The following is a 20,770-nucleotide window of genomic DNA, read 5'->3' as shown; positions in this document are numbered from 1 at the left end:
GAACCCGCTGTAAAGATAGGTACAATTACGCGATGCGATGGCAGCCAAGATATCGGACATGCATGCACATGGCTGAAGAACATGCATAAAATGATGTATTTTTAGCGATCTTTTTGGAGGTGAGAAATTTTCAGGTTCTTACCCTTTGACCTGCTGATAGACACCATTTTGCATAACCGTTTCATGATGGCTAAGCATGTCATGAGTCATTACACGACAATCCAAAATGACAGAAGACAAGAACAAGTGTATCTGCACGAAAATGTTGGGGACTGGAACTTCACCATCGATCAATAACCAATGCTACTGTCAACAGTAATATCTACTCATAAGGTTGCGAGAAAGTGTGCGTTATCTTGCCTTATTCTCGCCGCATAATCTCATGTAATAAAGGATGCATACTGATAATGTCCATCCTCCTCCGTAATACATGAGTTTGAACGCTATAGGATAGTGTAGAACCACCCTTTTTTTCCCCCGAGGCCAAGCGAAACAGGTTGCCACCTTGTTGCTGCAAGCGCATCTTTTTTTCTATACCTGCATTTACTGATCATTCAGGGATCGTTTTCTCAATTTTTTTCCCTGTTATTCTCAAGCTATAAGCGATGGGCAGCTGTAAAAGACTGTATTCATTTCAATTTGACACTCGCAGCCCTTTATAGAAAGAAAACAACATCAAGTTGTATCGGAACAAACTAATTAGGTGGGTTATTAGCTATCAGCAGTCTGATGCCTTTAAGTGTTCCATCAAATGAGACGATAGACCGTCAGAAATAACCATCAGATATCGTGCGATTAACGTTTCGCTATGGAGAGCAACGTGGTAGAATCAAAAAAATGCGTCGAGAAGGTACAATGTTTTTTTTGCCTTTATCGCATCAGGAAAACACAACGTTCAAAACTCCGGTGACAGCAAGGAGATCCGAAATTTTTGGTCATCCGAAGAGCCCCGTTTTGCACCCTTCACTTGTCAAAAATGTCTCAACGTTCGCACAGCCACAACCACACCCATGGCCATGACCATGGCCACAGCCACGACCACGGTCACGGTCACAGCCACGACCACGGTCACGAACAAGAACACGAACAGGAGGACCCCGTTCAGGCCGAACGCGCTCACTTTCGTAAAGTATTGACAGCTTTCGCCTATTATCGTCGCCATGCTCTCAATCATAATCATCGCAAGAGACACGACTTTATGGCTCTACCGGAACAGCATAAAAAGATTATCCCGGACGTTTTAAAAAAGATTAACAAGGTCGATGAATGCATTGAGACAAACATGGTCATGTTGAGAGAAATCGTACGCGGAGCCAACATGTTTATGGACGAAGATCCCATCGCACTTATGGCCGAAGGATACAAGGTCCAGGTAAGGGGCTCTTTCTGATACGGTGGTTAGTATTACGCGTGTTATGTAATAACACGAAACTATAGGGAAACAAACCCCCGGTATCTCCCATGGATATGGACAAAGTACGAAGCACGCTTAAACAGTTTGTCCGTGATTGGGCAAAAGAGGTACATCATTTTGAAATGCTCGTGGAAGGCGAGGGAAGGCTCATCCCGGTTATCTAGGGTCAAGGCGAGCGTGATGTCACCTATGGACCTGTCATTGAAGAATTAGAATCGCTCTTCAAAGATGTATCAGTCGAGAACAGGTATTACGATTAATGATAAACCCCATCGTTCCTGAAGATCAGGCGTACTAATGATTCTGTAGAGGTGCTATTCGCGTGCTTGTGCCAGGTGCTGGATTGGGCCGATTGGCTTTTGATATTGCTCGAAAAGGTACGTGTTTCGCGGTCAAAAGTTGAAGTATTCCGATGCTCACACCTCGGTTGTATCATTCCCATAGGCTTCAGCTGTCAAGGTAACGTGGTTTGATCCAAATGATATCTTCACTTGAAACAAAACACCTAATGGCTATCTGTATCGCTTTGTCATCAGGCAACGAGTTCTCGTTTTATATGGTAAGGAAGCTCCACTGATGTTGCGCTATTAATATCTAACACCTTTTTTCCGTTAGCTTTTGGCCTCACATTTTGTATTAAACAGGTAAAAAGAGGGCTATATACTTAACTTCATTTTGATATTGAAAAAGCAGCCCCCGTCTTACCTCGGTCTTTATTGAATCAGAATGAGCAAGACGGAAGAGTATGAAATTTATCCATTCGTCCATTCGTTCTCCAATATCAAATCGTCGGACGATCAGTTGACGCCTATTCGGATTCCTGATGTTTTGCCTGCCAATCTACCTCCCACGGTCGATTTTTCCATGGTAGCCGGCGATTTCCTTGAAGTCTATGGTGAACAAGAGAACAATCGAGGTTAGAGTGACATACGCTGGTCATGAAATATCCATTACTAACTCGTCATTAGGTGCATGGGACGTGGTTGTCACCTGTTTCTTTATTGATACTGCCAAAAATATTCTTGAGAATATTCAGGTCATTCATCGAACATTGAAAGAGGGTGGCATGTGGATCAACATCGGTTAGTGTTTGGCTTGCTTTAATCGGGCCTAGCTGCTGTGTATTCAAAACCATGCTTGCTTTGTCAGGTCCTTTACTGTATCATTTCGAAGATACCCCAGGTGAATCATCTGTCGAATTAAGCTTGGAAGAAGTGAAACGGGTATCTCGAGAAATTGGGTTTGAATTCAAGGTAAAGCAAAGTATCATTTTGTTATTATGGAACGTGTTTATCTCATATCGCACATGTATTCGTCGTTTTTAGAAAGAATCCATGGTTACTACGACCTATACTTCCAACCCTCAAGGCATGCTGAAATATGTGTATGAATGCGCCTTTTGGACCGCTGTTAAAGTAGACAAACCATCAAAATAAAAATCTACATCCATGTCAGAGAAGAAAAAAGGAATGGAACTGTGGATCCAGTCGTCGTTGATTGTGTAAACCCAATCATGCACCAACACCCAAAAGTCTTTCTGCTGCTGAAATTTTAAGGGTCGGCGGTGCGGCCCGGACAAAGCGTTCATGATGATTTCAATCGCCGCCAAAGGGACTCCTTGATATGGATGAAGAGGTTGCGGCGAATCTTGAATCCCCCTCTTTTTGACTCGCTCAGTATGGTACGTAGCCTTCTATATTGATATCGTGGAGGGGCATAGAAGGATGGGGTGGGAGGTGCATGGATGGATGCGGGGAGAAGGGAAACCAGCAGATGAACGGAAAAAAGTCGCCACCATCGAGCTTTGACCGACACGGATGATCGACGAACACCTCATAAAGAACTACACATATTCCAATACGATACTTGTTCAACTCATCGCGACTTACGAGAAATATCCGCCTTTAACGTCGGATGGATGATAGGATGCTTTGATGGATAATCGATGCATCCTCTTTACCTCGTCATCATACATTCGTACACTTCTGCGGACATTCGACATGGCGAAATTGCACGGGCCAATTATTGCAGAAAAATATTGAAACTATTTTGCAAAAACGAAACGCCAGCAAGACGGCGAAAAGGCCAAAGGGAGAAGAGGAAAAAGGGGATGGGGTTTGGGGTGGTTAGCACTATGTGGCAAAAGACGAAATGGAATCAAACGACGTTGGAATACTAAGTCATTGTTCTTCATTCTTCTATAAAAGGCCGACGCTTCGACTGTCACCATTCGCACTCGCAAGTTCCTTACCAACCGCCTGCTCCAGCGCAAGCAAATGGTGGTGGATGTTATCCACCCTGGTCTCGCCAACTTGTCCAAGGACCAAATCCGTGAGAAGCTTGGCAAGATGTACAAGGCCGAGAAGGAAGTCGTGTCCGTCTTTGGTTTCAAGACCCACTTTGGTGGTGGAAAGACCACTGGTTTCGGTTTGATCTACGATTCCGTCGAAGCTCTCAAGAAGTTCGAACCCAAGTACCGTCTTGCCAGAATTGGTTTGGCCGAGCCCGGTAAGGGTGGTCGCAAGCAGCGCAAGGAAAAGAAGAACCGTGCCAAGAAGTTCCGTGGTACCAAGAAGTCCAAGGCTTCTGCTGGCAAGAAATAAATCCATTGACCTTTGCAACCATCCTCTTGTATTAAAAAATCACGCCATAAAGCAGAATTTCAACCCAAAATACGACGATGCTTTTATCCATGATTCATTTCAATCTTTTTTTTTGCTCTCTAATCTGTGAAGCTGGTGTGCAGCTTGATGCCGACGAGATTGATTTATTTTTAGAGAAAAACAAAGTAATGATTGGGGAATGATTGGGATTTACTGGGTCTCTTGAGGAGGGTTGGACGCGGAGTCCATCTTGATGGACGCTTCGGTTGATTGCGTGGCAGCTGTGGCTCCGCCGGTAGCTACATTCTTGAGATACACAAAGTCTTGCAATAGTGCTGTCTCTTCTTCAATGATGCGGGTGACACTGGACATATCCGATCCCATACGTTTTAGCAACATCATGGCTTTGTCTCTAATACCGACATCTTCAATACTCAATGCTGCAATCACCAAGCACACTCGTTGTAGCGTGAATAACCCGGCATCCAGTCGTCGAATATAGAATTCGTCTCCAAATTCTTCCAATTCCTCTTCATCCATATCCTTCTTTTCCTCTTCAATTTCCGCTAGGACTCTCTGATCGCGAGCTTCGTATTGCTCCTTCATTTCTACTAAACGGTCCACTTTTTCATAGTCGTCGTCAATGAATTTTCGGATCAGTCGAATACGTTGGAGATCGTCTTGTGACAGATTTCTCATCAACGATAAAATAATGCACATAATGTGTTCTGTAAATATTCGAAAAACCATCAGCATACGACTTGCTAATTCTCCTCTTTTTGCAGCCTACCTTCATCTTCAGATTCTACATATTCCTTGTGAGATTTTTTTAACTTTTTGGCACCCTTGATACAAAATTCATTTAGTTATCTTCTGTTTCGGTAGACTGTGTAATGTACTGGTTACCTTGCCCATGAATAAAGGAAACAATGATTTCAAGCCTGTGGCATCCACCAGTCGAAGACAATTGCCTCTTCCCGCTTCTCCCGTAAGAGCATAATTTAACACTTTGACTGCACGGATACGCGCCAATGTTCGTTCTCTATGGAATCATAAAAAAGAAAGATCAAATCAACCCACTGTTATTTCCGACCAATAATGTCAGCCGTTGCATCTCCGCGTACCTTAACATGATGAGCATCAATTCCACTCCTTCGGCTTCCAAGAATAGTTGCTTGACTTCTGGCTCGTTCAACATGGAACACAGGGCATTAAAAAAGTTTTCAACCATCTCTGCTTCATCTTCATCTTGGGGATCTTTGCGTTTATAGGCCTATCTCTATCTATCAGCCATCCATGTATACCACCCTGATGGCTCCATTCCTGAACACTTACTGATAATGCACGTAATAAGGTGTCAACACCGCCCAAATCGCTCAACTTTAATCGGATATCTGAATCAAAAAGAAAGATCCGTTGTGAGCGTCTTTGTGGCTTTGATCTGTGATGGTATTGCGGTTAATGTTACCTCGTCTTTCTTGTAGTAAAATGGATAAAATCTCGCTTGCATAGCCTCGATTGGAATCAAAGCCTTTTGTCTGGATGCGTTTCAACAACCATGGTAAAAGATCGGTTTTCAGCGCAATGCGTTCTGCCAAGGAAGGGTCCAATGCCAAGAGGTTTTCAAAAATGCCCAGCAATTTGAAGATGCCTTGACGATCGGCTTCCTCATTTTCATCCAACCGTCCGAGATTTTGCACCAACAATTCTAATAATTCGTTTTTCAACTATTGATTGGTGAGACAACAAAGGAAAAACTATGCGCCAACGAATCAGCCATGACATCTTACCAGTGCATCGACCAAGGCTTTCATGCCTTGGGTAGCCTCCTGGTTACGTTCCAATTCATCTTCGGAAGTACCGACATCCTCATCCGTCAATTCGTTGATAAGATCAATGGCGTCAATGACAATATCGTTGTTTTCGTGACTGAGCAGCGATAGCAAGGAAGAAACACTGCCGAGCTTCACAATCTCTGGATACAAATGCGGTGCCTGGGTCAGGCTTAGCAAATTCTTGATCTCCTCGTCGAGATCAGCTTCGGATTCCATGAATTTCGTTGGGTCATCAGCGTATCGCATGCGTTGCTCTTGATTTTTGTTGATAGCTTTTTCGAATTTCAAAATCATCTTCTTCACACTTTGCGCCGTCAAGGCTTCGGGCTATGACAGCAACAATGGTCAGTATATTCACACGGTCACCGATGGCTCGCTGCAGATTTACCTCGTCGACATCGTACTCGTCTACAAGATCCAGGAGTTGACTCTGCTCTTCGGTCAATCCGCCACCAAAGAAGCGACCTTCTTCGTCTTCATCATTGAATCCGTACAGTTGATCGTCGGCAGCTGCATCGTAGACTTGTTCATCCTCTTCAATAGTGACATTTCGACGTTTACTGGAAGATTCACCGGCGTTGTCGTCTTGGGAATGTTCAGCAGCTTGTGAAGCTTCGCGATATTTATCCAAGAATTGCAGATCCGGTGTGGCCGGCATTTTACGTTTGTTGCGTCCACTGGGGATAGCCGGGATCTAGATCCGTCCAACAAAATTGCTCAGCGATTGTGCTCTAATGTACCAAGGTACTATTTGTTTTATATACCTTGAATATGTCATCGATATTCATTATGATATATTTTATGACCACGCAGGAATGAAGGGAATCAAAATCTACAGGATGCTTCTGTGTGTTTTTCCGGTGGCCGTGTTCATTCAGCACCGCGGTTGACCGCGCTTGCCCAGCTGTTCTTTGATTCGCCAATATCGATTCCTCATTCCAAATTAGGAAATCCCACGTCACGTAGGTGTTTTGCTTCAACGCAACAGCAGAAATATGCAGATTTGTGCACATTTACCGGTTCATGTCACGTATCTTTTTCATTCAAATCATCTATTCAGTCATACACACGATATATCCATATACTAGTGTGCTAAATTCTCAAGATTTGTAATCAAAAATTACTTGCACATCCTTGCTCGCAAAACCAAAAAAATGATAGAATAGCCATGACTTTTGAACAACTATATCAAAGAATGCGTTATCGCGTACACTGACGTTGTTTTTCTTTTAAAATACAGATAAACGGACATTTGTCGGGGCCAGTTATTTTACGCTCGGTTGCTGGCATAGCAAAGTGAGTATGTACAGGTGGACTTAGTCTTTTACGCAAATGACATCATATAAAATTGCGGGAGCGGGAGCGGGGGGAACGTCAGCAACGATGTTTCTTTTTTCCAACATAATATCGTGGATAGAGCCAATCGGCATAGCCTAATGAGTTTGTCGATGTCGGAGTTAAAGACTATGATATCAGGCCTCAGTCATCATGATAGATGAGAAACCAGAGTTCTAAAAACATTATATAAGGGCATATTGGGGAATATATGACCATGTTAATCTTCAACAACACATCTAAAATCAATATGCTTAGAAACGCTGCCGACGCATTCACTCAAGCTTTCTCTCCCAACAAGCAGGAAGAAGTCAAGATCGACGAAACCTCCGGTGGAAACAACCCCACTGGTACCGACAAGTTGCAGTCCAACGAAATGACTGAAAAGATCAAGGCCCAGGGTAACACTGGTGAAGAAGGTTCCCTTGCTGCAAGAGCCAACGAAGACACCCAAAGACGCGCTGAACGATTCGGTACTCAACAGCCCACTCAGTAAAATGGATTGGCTGATCTGAAAGGAAAACCAATATTTTACATACATATATTACAACGATGGACAATATATATAGGATGAATAGCTTTTTGTGCATCTATCATGGTTCAATAAATCTGTAAATACTTCTTGATAATCTCAAATGGATGACATGCTCTATGGTCTTTGGCAACAGTGAAACTTCGCAGTCCGAATTAGAAAAAAAAAAAAAAAGTCGAAAAAGCCTAAAAAAGATGCCGATCTAGGGAAGCCAAGTGATCAATTTTGGGCAACATGAAGATCGTGGCGCTTGTTAGGTAGTTATGTCGCCGAGAGAACTTTGGGAGTGGATTGTAACTCATATGCGATTATCCACAGTGGCGGCAAAGACAGCTGCTACAACATGATGCAATGCGTCGCCAACGGACATGAAATTGTAGCTTTGGCGAACCTTAAACCGCCAGCTCAATCGGGCAAGGGTATGGTCATTGGTAATAGGACCGTCAATGCAAAAAGCTAACGATGGCGTGCAGATGAACTCGACAGTTTCATGTACCAAACCGTCGGCCACGATGCCATCCATTTTTATTCGGATTGCATGGATGTTCCACTGTATCGACGGGAAATCCTAGGGGAATCCCTGCTGCAAGGATCGGACTATGTTGAGACAGAATGTGACGAAACCGAAGATTTGTATCTTCTTTTAAAAGATGTTTTGGTATGCATTGGCGATTTTCACATTTGCTGGTGAGCACGTATCATTTATATTTTTATCTTTAGAATCATCATCCTGAAGTACGCGGTGTCTCTGTCGGAGCAATCCTTTCCAACTATCAGCGCGTCCGCGTCGAGCATGTGTAAGTGGGAACCACGTCTATCCTGACGTTTTGCAAGCGATCAAACAGCATGCTTGACAATTTTTTTTTCTTTTCAATGCAGATGCAATCGTTTAGGTTTAACGTCGCTCGCTTATTTATGGCAACGCGACCAAAAGGAATTATTGGCAGAAATGGCCAGTGCAGGGTAGGTTATATATTTATGGGTCGGTTCATTGGTGGCATGGTACTGAGATTATATGCTATCAGGGTCAATGCCATCTTGATCAAAGTGGCTGCGATGGGGTTGAAGCCTGTCCATTTGGGGAAGTCCATCGGACAGATGTTTCCGATGCTTTGCGCCATGGTAAAGCAACGCTCAATACGATGGACAACACAAGTGAAGTAATATCCTTATTTTGGATTAGAATGAAAAGTACGATTTGCATATCTGCGGCGAAGGTGGAGAGTACGAAACATTCACCATTGATTGTCCTCTTTTTAAAAAAAGAATCTCTGTGTACGTAGCATGATTTCATCTAATCAACCCGCTTGCCGCGATTGATCCATTCTTTGATAGTGAAGAAACCGAAACGATTGTGCATTCCGATGACGCTTTTGCTCCTGTAGCGTATCTGCGGTTCCTGAGATGCTCTGTGGTAGAAAAGACAGCAGAAGAGAGACAAGCCCATCCGGAAAATGTAACGGTTCAAGATTGGAAGGCGTGGCCAGATTATGAAACCGTCAAGTCCGCCGTCCAGAACATGCCATTAAAAGAAAAGGGCCGGCTCAAGGAGATCGATGCACAGACTACTGAATCCTCGGACGACATTCATTCACTGCACGATGTACGTGAACGAGCACCGTTTTATTCTATTGCCGGCACAACAGCTTATGATCACGATGCATCACACATTTTTGCGGATATCCAAGAGGAGACCAAAGCATGCATGACAGCAGTACAAGGTATAAACTCGGCATTTTAATCAAGCTGTATGAAGCGTTCTTTTAAGCCAATATGCTCCTTCTTAGATAAATTGCGTGCTGCCGGTCTTGACTGGCGTGATGTTGTTATGGTGAATGTCCTCGTGGCTGATATGCAACATTTCCAACATGTCAATGCTTTGTATAACAAATTCTTCGGTATCAACCCCCCGCCGCGGTAGGTTTAACCATGATGGCCGATGACAAGCTCAGTATTAAGTTAAAACATTGTTCATAGGGCACTTGTGGCCACGCAGTTATGCAAACCTGCCCAATTACAGATCGATGTAACGGCGGCCAAAGGCGTCCCAAGGGAAACGATGCACGTTCAAGGTATCTCTTATTGGGCGCCGGCCAACATTGGACCGTATTCGCAGAGTGTGGTGGTAAGTAGATAATATTGGATGCGGCCATCTTGTCCATTTTTTTAATGGAAAACAAGGTCTCGGATCATGTCTTTGTTGCTGGTCAAATCGGTTTGGAACCATCATCGCTCCGTCTACCTGAACCACGATCATTTGCAGAGGAAGCATCACTGTCACTACGAAATCTCGAATCCATCGTCACCACACTCAAGCTATCACTCAAAACCCAAATCATGCTGTGTTACTGCTACGTCAGTCGTCCCGAATTTCTTCCTCTGGCCGAAGCCGGCTTCAAAGCTTATATGGAAGTAAGTGACATAACATGGTAGGAGCAACGTAAAGCATTATCTAAGGTCCGTATCTGTCATTTCAAGGATGGAACCAACCCACCTACTGTATATGTGGCTGTATCGGGATTACCGAAAAGCGCCATGGTTGAATGGCAAGTCATCCTGTATGCAGATCCGCCACAGGCACTTTATGGCGACAATGATGACGACGACGACGATACAGATAACGATTCGAATGATAACAAAATTTCCACAAATAACCTCGCGCAACTTGGCGTATATGCAACGGGTAAATTTTTCTAGTTAATTGGATGATCCGCCTTGATTTTATTAGGTCTAATTGGTTTCAATAGATAAGCGGATAGATAATGATAACTCGATGGTGGAGTTACGATTGCAAGGCAAATATCGTGCAACGATGGTGACTGCCACGCTATCCTCGAAAAGTGAGTTGTGCTTGTTCTGAGGGGATGTAACATGATACTGATGACAGGCGAATGTTAATATAGAATCGTCCATTTCGGTTGAGGAAATTGTCAAGGATCTGGTTGGTGGGTTAAATGAGAGCTTACGTCTTTGCGACCAATCATGGTCGTCGGTCTTGTCGATGCGATTATTTTATATCGAACAAGTTGCAGAAAACAGTGTGAGACAAGGTACGTTGGATATAAAATTTTCTTGTAAAGGAAATCCGATTTTTTTTTTTTCATTGACCGGTTTTTCAATGTCAGCTCTCGATATGGAATTATCGCATTACCTCACGGAATCTCCCGCCATCACCATGGTATCAGCGCAGGCCGTCGGCAAGGATGGTGAAGGCATCCTTTCTTGCACTCTGCATCTTATTTCATAGTCACAACAAACATTAACATTCATGTCATGAGAGACATGTCCGAACGGTGTTGATGTGATACCAGCGTTAATTGTGACAGATTGGGTGGTCATTATTCCGTTGTCCCTTACATATGCGATTTAGCTCCATAATAATCACTGAGATAAAACCAACATCATCATTTGCCCCCTGAACGGCATGTGATGATTTTTTTTTTAAAAAAAAAGATACCATTCGCATGATAAGTCATGGTGATGAAGGAAAAATCCTAAATGTCGATGCTGAGCTGAAGCCGGATAATTTGGCTCTTGTTTCCTATTTTTTCTTCTTTTTTTTTGTATTTTTTCCCTTTTGCTTTATTTTCCTGCCCCCGCTAACGTTTAACAACCCAGTTATAAGCGATGCGTCTGTCAGCACTAATAGCTACTGTCTGTGTATCGCTTGGACTATCGTCTGCCCACTTTCAGCATGTCTTTAGTCCTCCAGAAGTAGCCATGCAAGATCATTTGGTTTCAGTGGCCGACGAATTACTCCATGCCGAATCCATAACCAGTTCTTGCAGTAGCTGTATTTCAATGTTGCAAATTGTCAAGAACCTTTCGTACATGTCGGAAGGCCTTTTGATCGCGGCATTGACAAGAGTTTGCAACCGAATGAGTAACGTAGATCCTGATGTCGTATGTCGTTTTCTAGCTGTCAACCTCTTGTTGTCACCCCCGGTTTGTCTCACTGTTGTCCTATTCTATGCTTTTTATGTAGTGCAAAGGCGTCGTCGAAGAACAGGCTCCAATTTTTCGCAAAGTGCTCAAAGTAAGAAGGAGATCCCTGCAGATGGGTTCTTTTTTTTTTCCATTTGCATTGGATAATGTTAATGAATTTTATGTATGTTAGACGATGACGGTATCTGGGCGTGACGGACATCTCATGTGCGCTGCTGTGTTAAATTCATGCCCATATCCAGGTAGGGTTGCACCACATCCTTTTTAGGCCATGGTTTCGTTTAGGACGCTTAATGATATTTCTCTTTTGTCTGTCAGACATTGAACCGTGGACCGTCGCTTTTCCAAAAACCAAGCCAGACGTGATCCAGACCAAAAAATCGCTCGGCAAGACCTTCACCGTACTCCAACTGAGCGATTGGCATGTTGATCCCGAATACACTGTATGACGTTGAAGCACCGCATTCTTCCATGTTTCCTTTGCAAACTCATTTTTATCTTTTTTTTTTTTCTTTGATGACGACGTAGCCCGGATCCGAAGCTGTATGCGACAAGCCTTTTTGCTGCCGTTCGGCGTATACAGATTACTCCAATATCACACGACCTGCATCCATGTGGGGTAAGTTGAATAACAAGACATCGTCGCCCCTCTATCCAACAATTATGGGCCAGAGAAAATGAGTGATGTTGAGTAGAAAGCTGACCTTCTTTGTGTAGGTGAATACAGTTGCGATACGCCTTTGACATTGATAGAATCGCTTTTGGAATTTATCCCCAGTGTGGCACCTGACATATCATTTGGTATTTTGACAGGTGACGTACCACCCCATGAGGTATGGTCGACGTTGCCGTTCCTCAAAACCCAGATGATCCAGGATGGATCGTATCAATTACTGCATGCGCATTTTGATTCGCCGCATCTACTGAATTCCATGCTGTATCCTGCGGTGGGCAACCATGAGTCGGCGCCGACCAACATTTTCCCTCTCAAGACATCCAAGATCCCCATTGAAGAAAAGCGCGAATACTTGAAGCTCCTTTGGTTGTACAAGAGTTTGTCTGAAAGCTGGAAAGGCTGGCTCACGCAACAAGACGTAGAAGAGAATGCAGGAAGTTACGTGGCCCGGCCCGTCAAAGGACTGAAATTGATCAGTCTCAATACCAACTTTTGTTATACCCTAAATTGGTGGTTGTATGAACATCCCATGGAAAAGGTAGGACAGACTTCATTCGTTTTCCTTGTTTTCGTGATGTTGTTTGTTTGACTCATCTAACCACCTCCGCTGCACAGGACCCTAATGGAGTCTTTGCGTGGTTGATCGAACAACTCCAGGAAGCTGAAGATGAGGGCGAACGTGTGTGGATTATCGGACACATTGCACCAGGCGATAGTACTTGCTTCCATGATTACTCCAACTATTATCATCAAATCGTCGAACGTTATGCCCCGCACGTCATTGCAGGTCAATTCTTTGGGCATACACACAAGTAAGTGCTCAACCGATGCGCGTCATGAAACCGAGTTTATTTATGGCCACATTATAGGGACGAACTTCAGATATTTTACCGCGGTGGTCGAGGCAATGCCAGCGAAGCCATCTCTACTGCGTATGTGGCGCCGTCCATTACACCGTTCCTTGATCTCAATCCTGGATTCAGGTGAGTTGTTCGGTCGGACAAATGACATGCCAAGAGCTGTGCCGTTGACCTCTTTGATATATAGAATCTATAAAATTGATACGGAGACATTTGAAGTGGTCGATTCCATCACTTATATCGCCGATCTGGATCAAGCCCATACCTGGACCAGTGGACCGGTAAATATGCTCATCTGCTTTTTGATTCAAACTTTGCCTTGACTTACATTATTGCGCAGAATTGGCACGCAGAATATTCTGCAAGAGAAGCATTCAATTCATCCAATGCTCAACTACCTTCACCGACTTCTCCGCTTTCTCCTGAATGGTGGCATAACGTCACTGTGGATATGGAAAACGATAAGTCTGTGTTCGACAAATACTGGCGCTTCCGCAGCAAATCGGCTCCGCAACATGTCGAATGCGATGATGAATGTCGAGAAAAGGCGATTTGTGGCATTCGTGCGGGCAAGTCGGAACTGCGATGTGATTTTGAATCTGATATTTTTGGAAAATCCGTTCCATGGCAATTGCAAGAAGTGCACCCCTGTGCCATCAATCTGCAGAGTATCCGGTCAATGAGACGTCAGCATTAGGCTACTCACCACGTACATTCTCGCTATCAAGACATGACATCGTTTAGATACGTACCCTGTGGATATTCTCCTTGTTCTCTATTATTTAACTTGCACCTGCCTTTTCTTATTTATCTTTTTCCATTCCTGTGTTCATCTGCTTTGATCCCACTTCCCTCCCTCTTCCCTGTATCTCTATTTTACTCCTGTATTTTGAAAAAGTCATTGTGTTTTGTAATGACCTATCTTTCTCAATTCCTTGTAAATGATTATAAAGTTTTGTTTATCAGCATGCCCTGGCCCAATGAGTTCGATTTTGCCGAACATGAAAAGAGGAAAGTCATCCAGACCATACTTCAAAAGAGAGAAGCGCCTTCACTACTATATTACCATTGTCTTTTGCTGGAAAACATGATGAGAATCTATTGTGTGATATGCGCGCTGGCAAATGATACCACGAAAAAACAAAATAGGTATTATTATTAGACCCACGATGCATAATTAGATGGAACAGAGTCTTTTTAAACGCTGCAAGATAATGCAGTGCGCGTTGGTTACGAAGTATTGTGAAAAAAAAAGATCCGGTAAAAGTTGGCGTGGCTAAATAAATCATGGACAAAAATGGCCGCAGAACTATTCGTCGTTGATGTGAATCGCACTGGCAATACTTTGGTCATCATCATCTTCGTCGTTGCTTATTTCAGGTTTGTTGTTTTTGGACTCTGATCCACTAGAATCGAGATGTTGACGGGGTCCTGCATCGGTATTTCGTGGAATATCATCGTTTTCTAGGTTCGATTCATGTTGTGGTATATTAATCTGACTAGGCTGAATAAGATTGTAGGTTTGCGAAAGTCTTAGAAATCGAGCATACAGTGCAGTATCGTTCTGTAACGGAATCAGTGAATACATTAGGCTGGGACACAAGATCAAGGAGATCTCACCTCGAAATCTTCATATATCTCTCGATGATGGAAGTAAGCGTGAGCAAAAATACGGTATAATCGCCGAGCAATGGCTTGAAACTGTTTCAGTGAATGGGGAGGCACGTGTATCCTAGATACGAACGATTTAGTACAATTTGCCTTGTATGTGCTTGGTAATCTCCAACTTTACCGACTAGGAAAGTATTTAGAGTTATTTAACAAGTTGGCGGCACCGTCCAAGGTATGAATGGTGTAATCGATAGCTGAACACTGGTCGCAGGGGCAGAAAAAAAGTGAGTGTGGTTTCAATCAAGGGATCGGAGCCCAAGCATGTGAAAACGTACTGATTGCGTGCCTGGATGCGCTGCGCATAGATACAACCATCCGTCGGCTTTCATTTCTGGACATATTTCTTTCGTGCATTCAGTTTCCAAATTGACCACCAAAAGATTGAGTTCGAGACACACTTGTCTGCAAGTCAAAAAACGTCAACTTTTGTCCTTATTCTGCTGATTCGCAAACTCGTTACCGAAGATGTTCGTATTGCCATATTTCTTGGTCCACACTCTCTGGAACCGCAATAAGTAGGTCAATATTATTTTTATCCTGTCGAATCAGCTGCTGCAAGTACTCTTGGACATTGAAGGATGAATCCAATTCATCCAACCGTTCAAAAGGCCAAGCATAAGCGGACTTTGTTTCCCCCAGCACACAGGCACATAGACTGGTTAACATGCAACAGTCAGACATTTGACAATTTAGTAGTCACTCTACCTCTACTCGAGTGCCACGGTATAGACGACGCAACGTACGGCATTCCGGCTCGCTCACCTCGGTCATGTTGGAATAAGCAAAAATGTCAACCAGATGCCGAAAGGGATGTACAACAGCCGAATAGGGCGCGGCATACAAAATCCGTTATGCGTTCGAAACAAGTCACGCAAAAAAAGGGGGACCTCTTCCTCCTAACAGCCATAGTTTGAGCTTGAAAATGAAATATTTCCTTTATTTTTTATCTTGATAGATCAAATTGCTTTAGTAAGTGAATTTTTTTTTCAACTTTTTTTTTTGAGAGTGTGCTAGTGAGGGAGAACAAGTGTTACCCATTGGGAGGGAAATGGGATGGTTGGGGTGGGATCAAAGTGTATTTTAAAGATCCTCATCTTCATCCATTTCGGAAGGCTTCAGCATACCGGGAACACTCAGCGCCTTTTCTCTTTCTGCCTTTCGCATGGCTTCTAATTCTGCCTCCTTTTCTTCCAGGTACAGTTCTGCATTCTCGCCTGCGAATTCCTTGAGCTGAATCAAGAAATCACGTACTTCCAACTTGAATTTCGCAGGTTGGCTGTTGTAACGTAACATGGCGCTGACAAAATAATTGATTTGCACACTATGAAATAAAATGAAAAAAGAAAAAACCAATGAATCCATGACTAAATCGGACAATATCAAACAGTTCCAGTTATTAGCCTACCTTTGCAGATGTGGGAAGGCATTTTGAAGTAATGCACTGACATAACCTTCCAAGAATTGTACGTTGCTCATGTTAGGATCCGAGACCTGGGATGGTTCGTATAATGGCACCTGGATCTGGTTACTGCTGACCAAATGGAATAATTGTGCCAGAATCTCAGTTTGGCCCTTGAAACCTAATCACCAAGAAGAAAGCAGAATAAGGATCCAGTTGTTTTCCAAGTATCTGAAATATCTACTGTGGACGTACCGCTCTTGTGATCACGATCGGTCAAGACAAAAAAGATATCCTGAAGAATGCTGAGATAGTATGACTGGTAAAATGCACCGGCAATGGAAGGATCGGTCCGGCTAATGTTATCAATAAGCTCTTTGCAAATTTGAAGGCCAATGTCTGCAATGTCACGCATGGTATGTTTGAAACCCCAAACAATACTGTCAATGATCAGCTTAAATTGACCGGGGGCCAGTTCCAATAAAGCTAAATCGTTGAGAAAAAAAAACCAAGTCGCATTCACGTTAGTGGGATGAGCTGCAATACAAAGCTTCACATGTTAGTTACCTGGGAAGCATTGTTGGTTAATCGCTCGAAGCAAGTTGTAGAATCCTGTACGATGTTCAGGGAATTCTGCAAAGTCTTTGGTAATCATGTTCAACGTCGTCTCGAACGTCGCTTCCAAAATGGCGGGGACACGTGGGGTCATCAGGGACTAGAGAACAAGACACATAGTTCATGAGCAACCCATAAGAAAGATTGATGGTGCCACAACTTACTCCCAGTTTGTTGACCACGGTGGCCAAGACGTTTAATACTTCGGCATCTCGGGCGATATCGATCGACGAATTGTAATCGGAAAGAACAGCCTCAAAGAAGGGTCCGACCATATTGTTGTTCACGGCATCCAAATCTTCGGCACATTCCACGTAGCAATCGATCAATTTCAAGATTTCTTTCTTGATCGTTCTTAAACCTCGCACCTTCGGTGTCTTTGTCGCAATCACACCTACGTTTTCAAATTTTTATCAGCCATGGTCCACCTACGCTATTGAAAAAGAAGAACGATACATACCTTGTTCTGCCACATTCTGTGATACCAGCTTGCCAACATAGCGATACAATGTCAACAGCTCGGCATAAATTTTGCTCAGCTGAATGATGAATGCAGGACCAACCGATCGACAGCCGGCGACGTTGGTCTTCAACACGTTGGCAAGAATCTTGATTTCATTCGCATTATCCAACACATTGACATTTTGATTCGCTTCACTCATAATGACATTCCACTAAGAAAAAAAAGACAAAAAGACAAAGGATCAATACCCTGAAAGGATAATCACGCTAAATTCATGCAACTTACTGCCGTATTTGGTAATGCCATGTAGTTCTCCATCAATCTTTCCTGAGCCGGCTTGTTGGATTGAGCGGAAATCATGTAACCAACAGCTTCATAGAAAGTATGGATCTACAATCAAGGTCAGAACACACTCTGTTTATCGCTACACGCCCTTCGATCAAAAGCATTTTTATTTTTTACCTGTTGAGGAACAAGATCGGAAGTGATACGATCGATACTTTCCAGTATTTCATCAATGAAAGGTCTGACTTCGCCGGTTTGTTGTACAACAAAGTGGCGCTTGCACTTTTGGGCAATCTTGATAAACGTATCACAGGCCATGTCCTGTACACCTTCGTGCGATTCGTGCATGAATTCGAACAATTTGTTGACCACGGTCTTGAGGAATTTCCAATGCGCTTTCAAGAAACGAGGGTACTGACCGACGGTATACATGATATTCGAAGCAACCACCGCCTTGTTATCTTTACCGCGTTTCATTTCACACAAACTGAGCAACTCTTTAATGACGGTGACCAAAAATCGCTTCTCGGTGTCTTCATTCATCGCACCGGAAATGGAACCAATAGCCCAGCATAACTTATTGAGGTTTTGCCACGACCATTCACTTCCATCCATCTGTGTCCCCGGAAATTGATGTCAAAAAATTGTTTCACGCACATAAAAAAAAGAAGGCATATATGTTACCTGTTTGGCGAGCTTTGTCGTCATGATTTCTTCCGTGTCGGCCACATCGAGATTGGTCAAGTAGACCAAGACTTCCTTCATGCTCTTGTATAGCACAATGGTGTCACTCTCCTTGACAAATTCACGCACAATTTCACCTTCATCATTTTCCACCACCAAGACTTCCTCGGGTTTCACCATACGTTCGATCATGACCACACGTAGATTGGACAAGACATCCACATACAATACTTTTCGAGGACGGTAACCGGCATTACCCAAGGGACCACCACCAGGAACCGACAGATCAAGCAATGGCGACTCCATCGGAGGCATAGCACGAACTTCTTCAAACAATTCTTGGACCTTTCGGACACAGGGAGTGAGCACGACATCGCATACAGGATCCAGTCTTTTCTTGTGTATCCTTTTTTTCTTTTCACTTACCAGCTGAGCCCAATATTCGAGACAGATCTTGAATACTTCGCGATCTTCAACGCGAGATACTTTGACTAGATAGTAATGTGCATTGACCAGCAAACCGTGGTTGGCAGGTGACTGTTCAATGATCTGTAAAAGTACCAAAAATAAATTTCATGCATTCATCCATCCGTCTTATTCCGGGAATAAGGCCGGGATTCAAACATTACCTTGACATGAGCGGTTAAAAAGCTGGTCAAAAAGATGGCCAAGTTTTGAACAAATTCTTGGTCATCATCACTACTGTTTTCATAGACATCGGCAATGTCTTTAAAAAAGATTGGACAACCCATGAAACAATCAGAGTTTCGTCAAATCGGTGGGAATATGTGCCTGACTTACCAGTATTGGGAGGGATCATTGTGTTGATAGCGGTCATTACATTGGTGAACAAGGACACAAGCTTGTCACCGTACTGGTTGTCGACATTTAAGCTGCCGATTTCCGTCAAACACTTCAAGGTAATGTTACGGAATTGAGGCACTTCAAAAAACTGGCAAAAGAGAAAATTGGGAGGTGAATAAACGCGATCCGTGGGTATGGTGCTCTCTTTGTTTTTTTTTGAAAACACTTACTCTGCTGCGGAGCGTGTCAATGAGATCAGTTTCAAAGACATATCCGAGCGGGACCCAACTCAAGAATCGGAGCAGGGTTTCCAAGGTCGCTTTGATCAAGCTGGGTTTGGTAGCCTTCTCAAGGACTTGAGTGCACAGCTGGTAAATATCAGAAAACTCGCCACACATTTGATTTCGGAGGTTGGATGTCTTTGATTGGGTCATCTGCTCTGCTGAATAATCGAAAATCTCCTCACTAAACCCGCCATAAAACCCAATGTTATTCAATCGAGTTTTTCACGGTGACAAGAAAGCAAATTATACCTCAATAATTTGAGAATTGCCATGTTGTTTTCACACAGGGCAAGATTGGTTTGACTGGAAGCGAGGATTTCTGGGATAAATTGAGGCCAATTTCGTGGCCACTCTTGTTTAAGAATCTAAAAAGAAAAAAAAAAGAAGACGTGTTTGTCATGGAACATTGACTGCGGATATGAAAATAGAATCAGCTTTTTGAGGCTTTTACCTGCACCAAAACCATATTTAACTTGTTGATATAAGTGCGTTCCTTGACGAGCGATTGCTCATCAGAAGAAACTTTGACAATCACATTCACAATGAAGTAACGGATAGCTAAAAAGGAAGAAAGAAATTAGCAACCATGAATGAACTGGCCGTGGGAAACCACGGAAAAACAAAGAGTAATAGCAAAGAAATACCATTGCGGCTATCGGCATTGAGTGTGTTCCACCTTGTTTGAATGAATTTTTCCAAAATCTGAAGAGCAATGAACTAGAATGGAAAAACAAGACACGCGTTTAGCCATGTTTCCTGGATTTTGAGACAAATGGTGAAATCCTTACTTTGGTTTGAGGAACATTGGAGCGCTCGAGAATTCCGTCTACACGTGTCCATGCTTCTTCATGATCTTGAAATTGAGTCAACAACTGTTGGGCCAATTGTTGCTGTAGAAGGAAAAGAAAACCATCAGAAAGTCAAGGTATGGGTAAGCTGAATGGATCGATCATGAAACAATAAAGAAGGTAGGCATCCTTTACCTCTTGACCCGATCCTCCGAAGAAGGTCATAACCACTTGGTCCAACAGCGCAACGTCGAGTTCTTTGCTGAAATCTAGAATACTCTCTGCCATGGATAGAAAAAAAAAGAGTGATAGAGTCTTGACCCTGTGTGTTGAACCCGAAAATGCATTGTCCCTTTTTGAACGCGGAAAGCGAGTCACGACCGAATGTTTCGTCACGCCAATGACGGACCAATAAAAAACGAGGGCGGAAGAGCTCGTCGTAGAAACTCGTCGATTTTGGAACCGTAGCACTATCCGGATAAATTGAGGGGGAAAAAAGGTTACAATAATCAAATAGAACCGAAGAAATGATAGTGCAAGTTGCACCTTGATGAAAAGGAAAGAGAAAAAAAAAACA

At 43.2% G+C, this 20,770-nt stretch overlaps 8 protein-coding genes across 8 annotated transcripts; 4 read left to right on the top strand and 4 right to left on the bottom strand.

Annotated features, from left to right (window-relative positions):
- The first annotated feature begins 840 nt into the window (after positions 1–840).
- Positions 841–3,069, top strand: BYT42DRAFT_589737 (N2227-like protein-domain-containing protein). Its single transcript, XM_051570418.1, has 11 exons — positions 841–1,372; positions 1,438–1,521; positions 1,579–1,661; positions 1,724–1,791; positions 1,859–1,873; positions 1,951–1,973; positions 2,030–2,058; positions 2,140–2,330; positions 2,383–2,496; positions 2,564–2,667; positions 2,740–3,069. Exons 1-11 carry the CDS (start codon positions 977–979, stop codon positions 2,848–2,850), a joined length of 1,218 nt encoding a protein of 405 aa, XP_051418495.1. The 5' UTR covers positions 841–976; the 3' UTR covers positions 2,851–3,069.
- A 3-nt stretch (positions 3,070–3,072) lies between these two features.
- On the top strand, positions 3,073–4,111 carry BYT42DRAFT_589734 (ribosomal protein L23/L15e core domain-containing protein). The gene is made up of 2 exons (XM_051570417.1): positions 3,073–3,095; positions 3,622–4,111. The coding sequence occupies exons 1-2, from the start codon at positions 3,093–3,095 to the stop codon at positions 4,015–4,017; spliced, it is 399 nt and encodes a 132-aa protein (XP_051418494.1). The 5' UTR covers positions 3,073–3,092; the 3' UTR covers positions 4,018–4,111.
- A 116-nt stretch (positions 4,112–4,227) lies between these two features.
- BYT42DRAFT_505618 (Catenin-beta-like protein) lies at positions 4,228–6,146 on the bottom strand (the record flags this gene model as incomplete). Its single annotated transcript, XM_051565038.1, has 7 exons — positions 4,228–4,745; positions 4,808–4,862; positions 4,972–5,059; positions 5,142–5,290; positions 5,353–5,411; positions 5,486–5,744; positions 5,808–6,146. The coding sequence occupies 7 exons, from the start codon at positions 6,144–6,146 to the stop codon at positions 4,228–4,230; spliced, it is 1,467 nt and encodes a 488-aa protein (XP_051418493.1).
- Positions 6,147–7,382: 1,236 nt separating this feature from the next.
- On the bottom strand, positions 7,383–7,823 carry BYT42DRAFT_589730 (uncharacterized protein). Its single transcript, XM_051570416.1, has one exon. It carries the CDS (start codon positions 7,726–7,728, stop codon positions 7,408–7,410), a length of 321 nt encoding a protein of 106 aa, XP_051418492.1. The 5' UTR covers positions 7,729–7,823; the 3' UTR covers positions 7,383–7,407.
- A 100-nt stretch (positions 7,824–7,923) lies between these two features.
- On the top strand, positions 7,924–11,251 carry BYT42DRAFT_589729 (uncharacterized protein). Its single transcript, XM_051570415.1, has 15 exons — positions 7,924–7,976; positions 8,038–8,138; positions 8,193–8,377; positions 8,440–8,516; positions 8,599–8,682; positions 8,745–8,841; positions 8,903–8,994; positions 9,055–9,440; positions 9,507–9,636; positions 9,697–9,844; positions 9,901–10,131; positions 10,198–10,402; positions 10,467–10,559; positions 10,623–10,769; positions 10,845–11,251. Exons 1-15 carry the CDS (start codon positions 7,954–7,956, stop codon positions 10,964–10,966), a joined length of 2,121 nt encoding a protein of 706 aa, XP_051418491.1. The 5' UTR covers positions 7,924–7,953; the 3' UTR covers positions 10,967–11,251.
- Positions 11,252–11,265: 14 nt separating this feature from the next.
- Positions 11,266–14,168, top strand: BYT42DRAFT_589726 (Metallo-dependent phosphatase-like protein). Its single transcript, XM_051570414.1, has 10 exons — positions 11,266–11,622; positions 11,705–11,755; positions 11,837–11,906; positions 11,983–12,107; positions 12,193–12,283; positions 12,382–12,878; positions 12,956–13,152; positions 13,210–13,323; positions 13,388–13,481; positions 13,541–14,168. The coding sequence occupies exons 1-10, from the start codon at positions 11,347–11,349 to the stop codon at positions 13,895–13,897; spliced, it is 1,872 nt and encodes a 623-aa protein (XP_051418490.1). The 5' UTR covers positions 11,266–11,346; the 3' UTR covers positions 13,898–14,168.
- Positions 14,169–14,208: 40 nt separating this feature from the next.
- Positions 14,209–15,734, bottom strand: BYT42DRAFT_589723 (Mob1/phocein). The gene is made up of 6 exons (XM_051570413.1): positions 15,577–15,734; positions 15,332–15,495; positions 15,147–15,273; positions 14,993–15,072; positions 14,821–14,932; positions 14,209–14,764 (listed from the first exon to the last, which is right to left on the bottom strand). The coding sequence occupies exons 1-6, from the start codon at positions 15,640–15,642 to the stop codon at positions 14,510–14,512; spliced, it is 804 nt and encodes a 267-aa protein (XP_051418489.1). The 5' UTR covers positions 15,643–15,734; the 3' UTR covers positions 14,209–14,509.
- A 49-nt stretch (positions 15,735–15,783) lies between these two features.
- BYT42DRAFT_589720 (nuclear export factor CRM1) lies at positions 15,784–20,509 on the bottom strand. Its single transcript, XM_051570412.1, has 18 exons — positions 20,389–20,509; positions 20,194–20,295; positions 20,050–20,122; positions 19,857–19,963; positions 19,655–19,770; positions 19,352–19,586; positions 19,119–19,269; positions 18,947–19,044; positions 18,744–18,866; positions 18,318–18,662; positions 17,811–18,248; positions 17,634–17,738; positions 17,346–17,559; positions 17,050–17,279; positions 16,838–16,985; positions 16,526–16,756; positions 16,277–16,451; positions 15,784–16,192 (listed from the first exon to the last, which is right to left on the bottom strand). The coding sequence occupies exons 1-18, from the start codon at positions 20,479–20,481 to the stop codon at positions 15,952–15,954; spliced, it is 3,225 nt and encodes a 1,074-aa protein (XP_051418488.1). The 5' UTR covers positions 20,482–20,509; the 3' UTR covers positions 15,784–15,951.
- Between the last annotated feature and the right edge of the window lie 261 nt (positions 20,510–20,770).

The sequence above is a fragment of the Radiomyces spectabilis genome (genome assembly GCF_025331425.1).
Source record: "Radiomyces spectabilis strain NRRL 2753 chromosome Unknown BYT42scaffold_18, whole genome shotgun sequence".
Lineage (NCBI taxonomy): Eukaryota > Fungi > Mucoromycota > Mucoromycetes > Mucorales > Radiomycetaceae > Radiomyces > Radiomyces spectabilis.
Note: the sequence above shows the minus strand (reverse complement) of the source record. Positions and strands in the feature narration are given on the sequence as shown.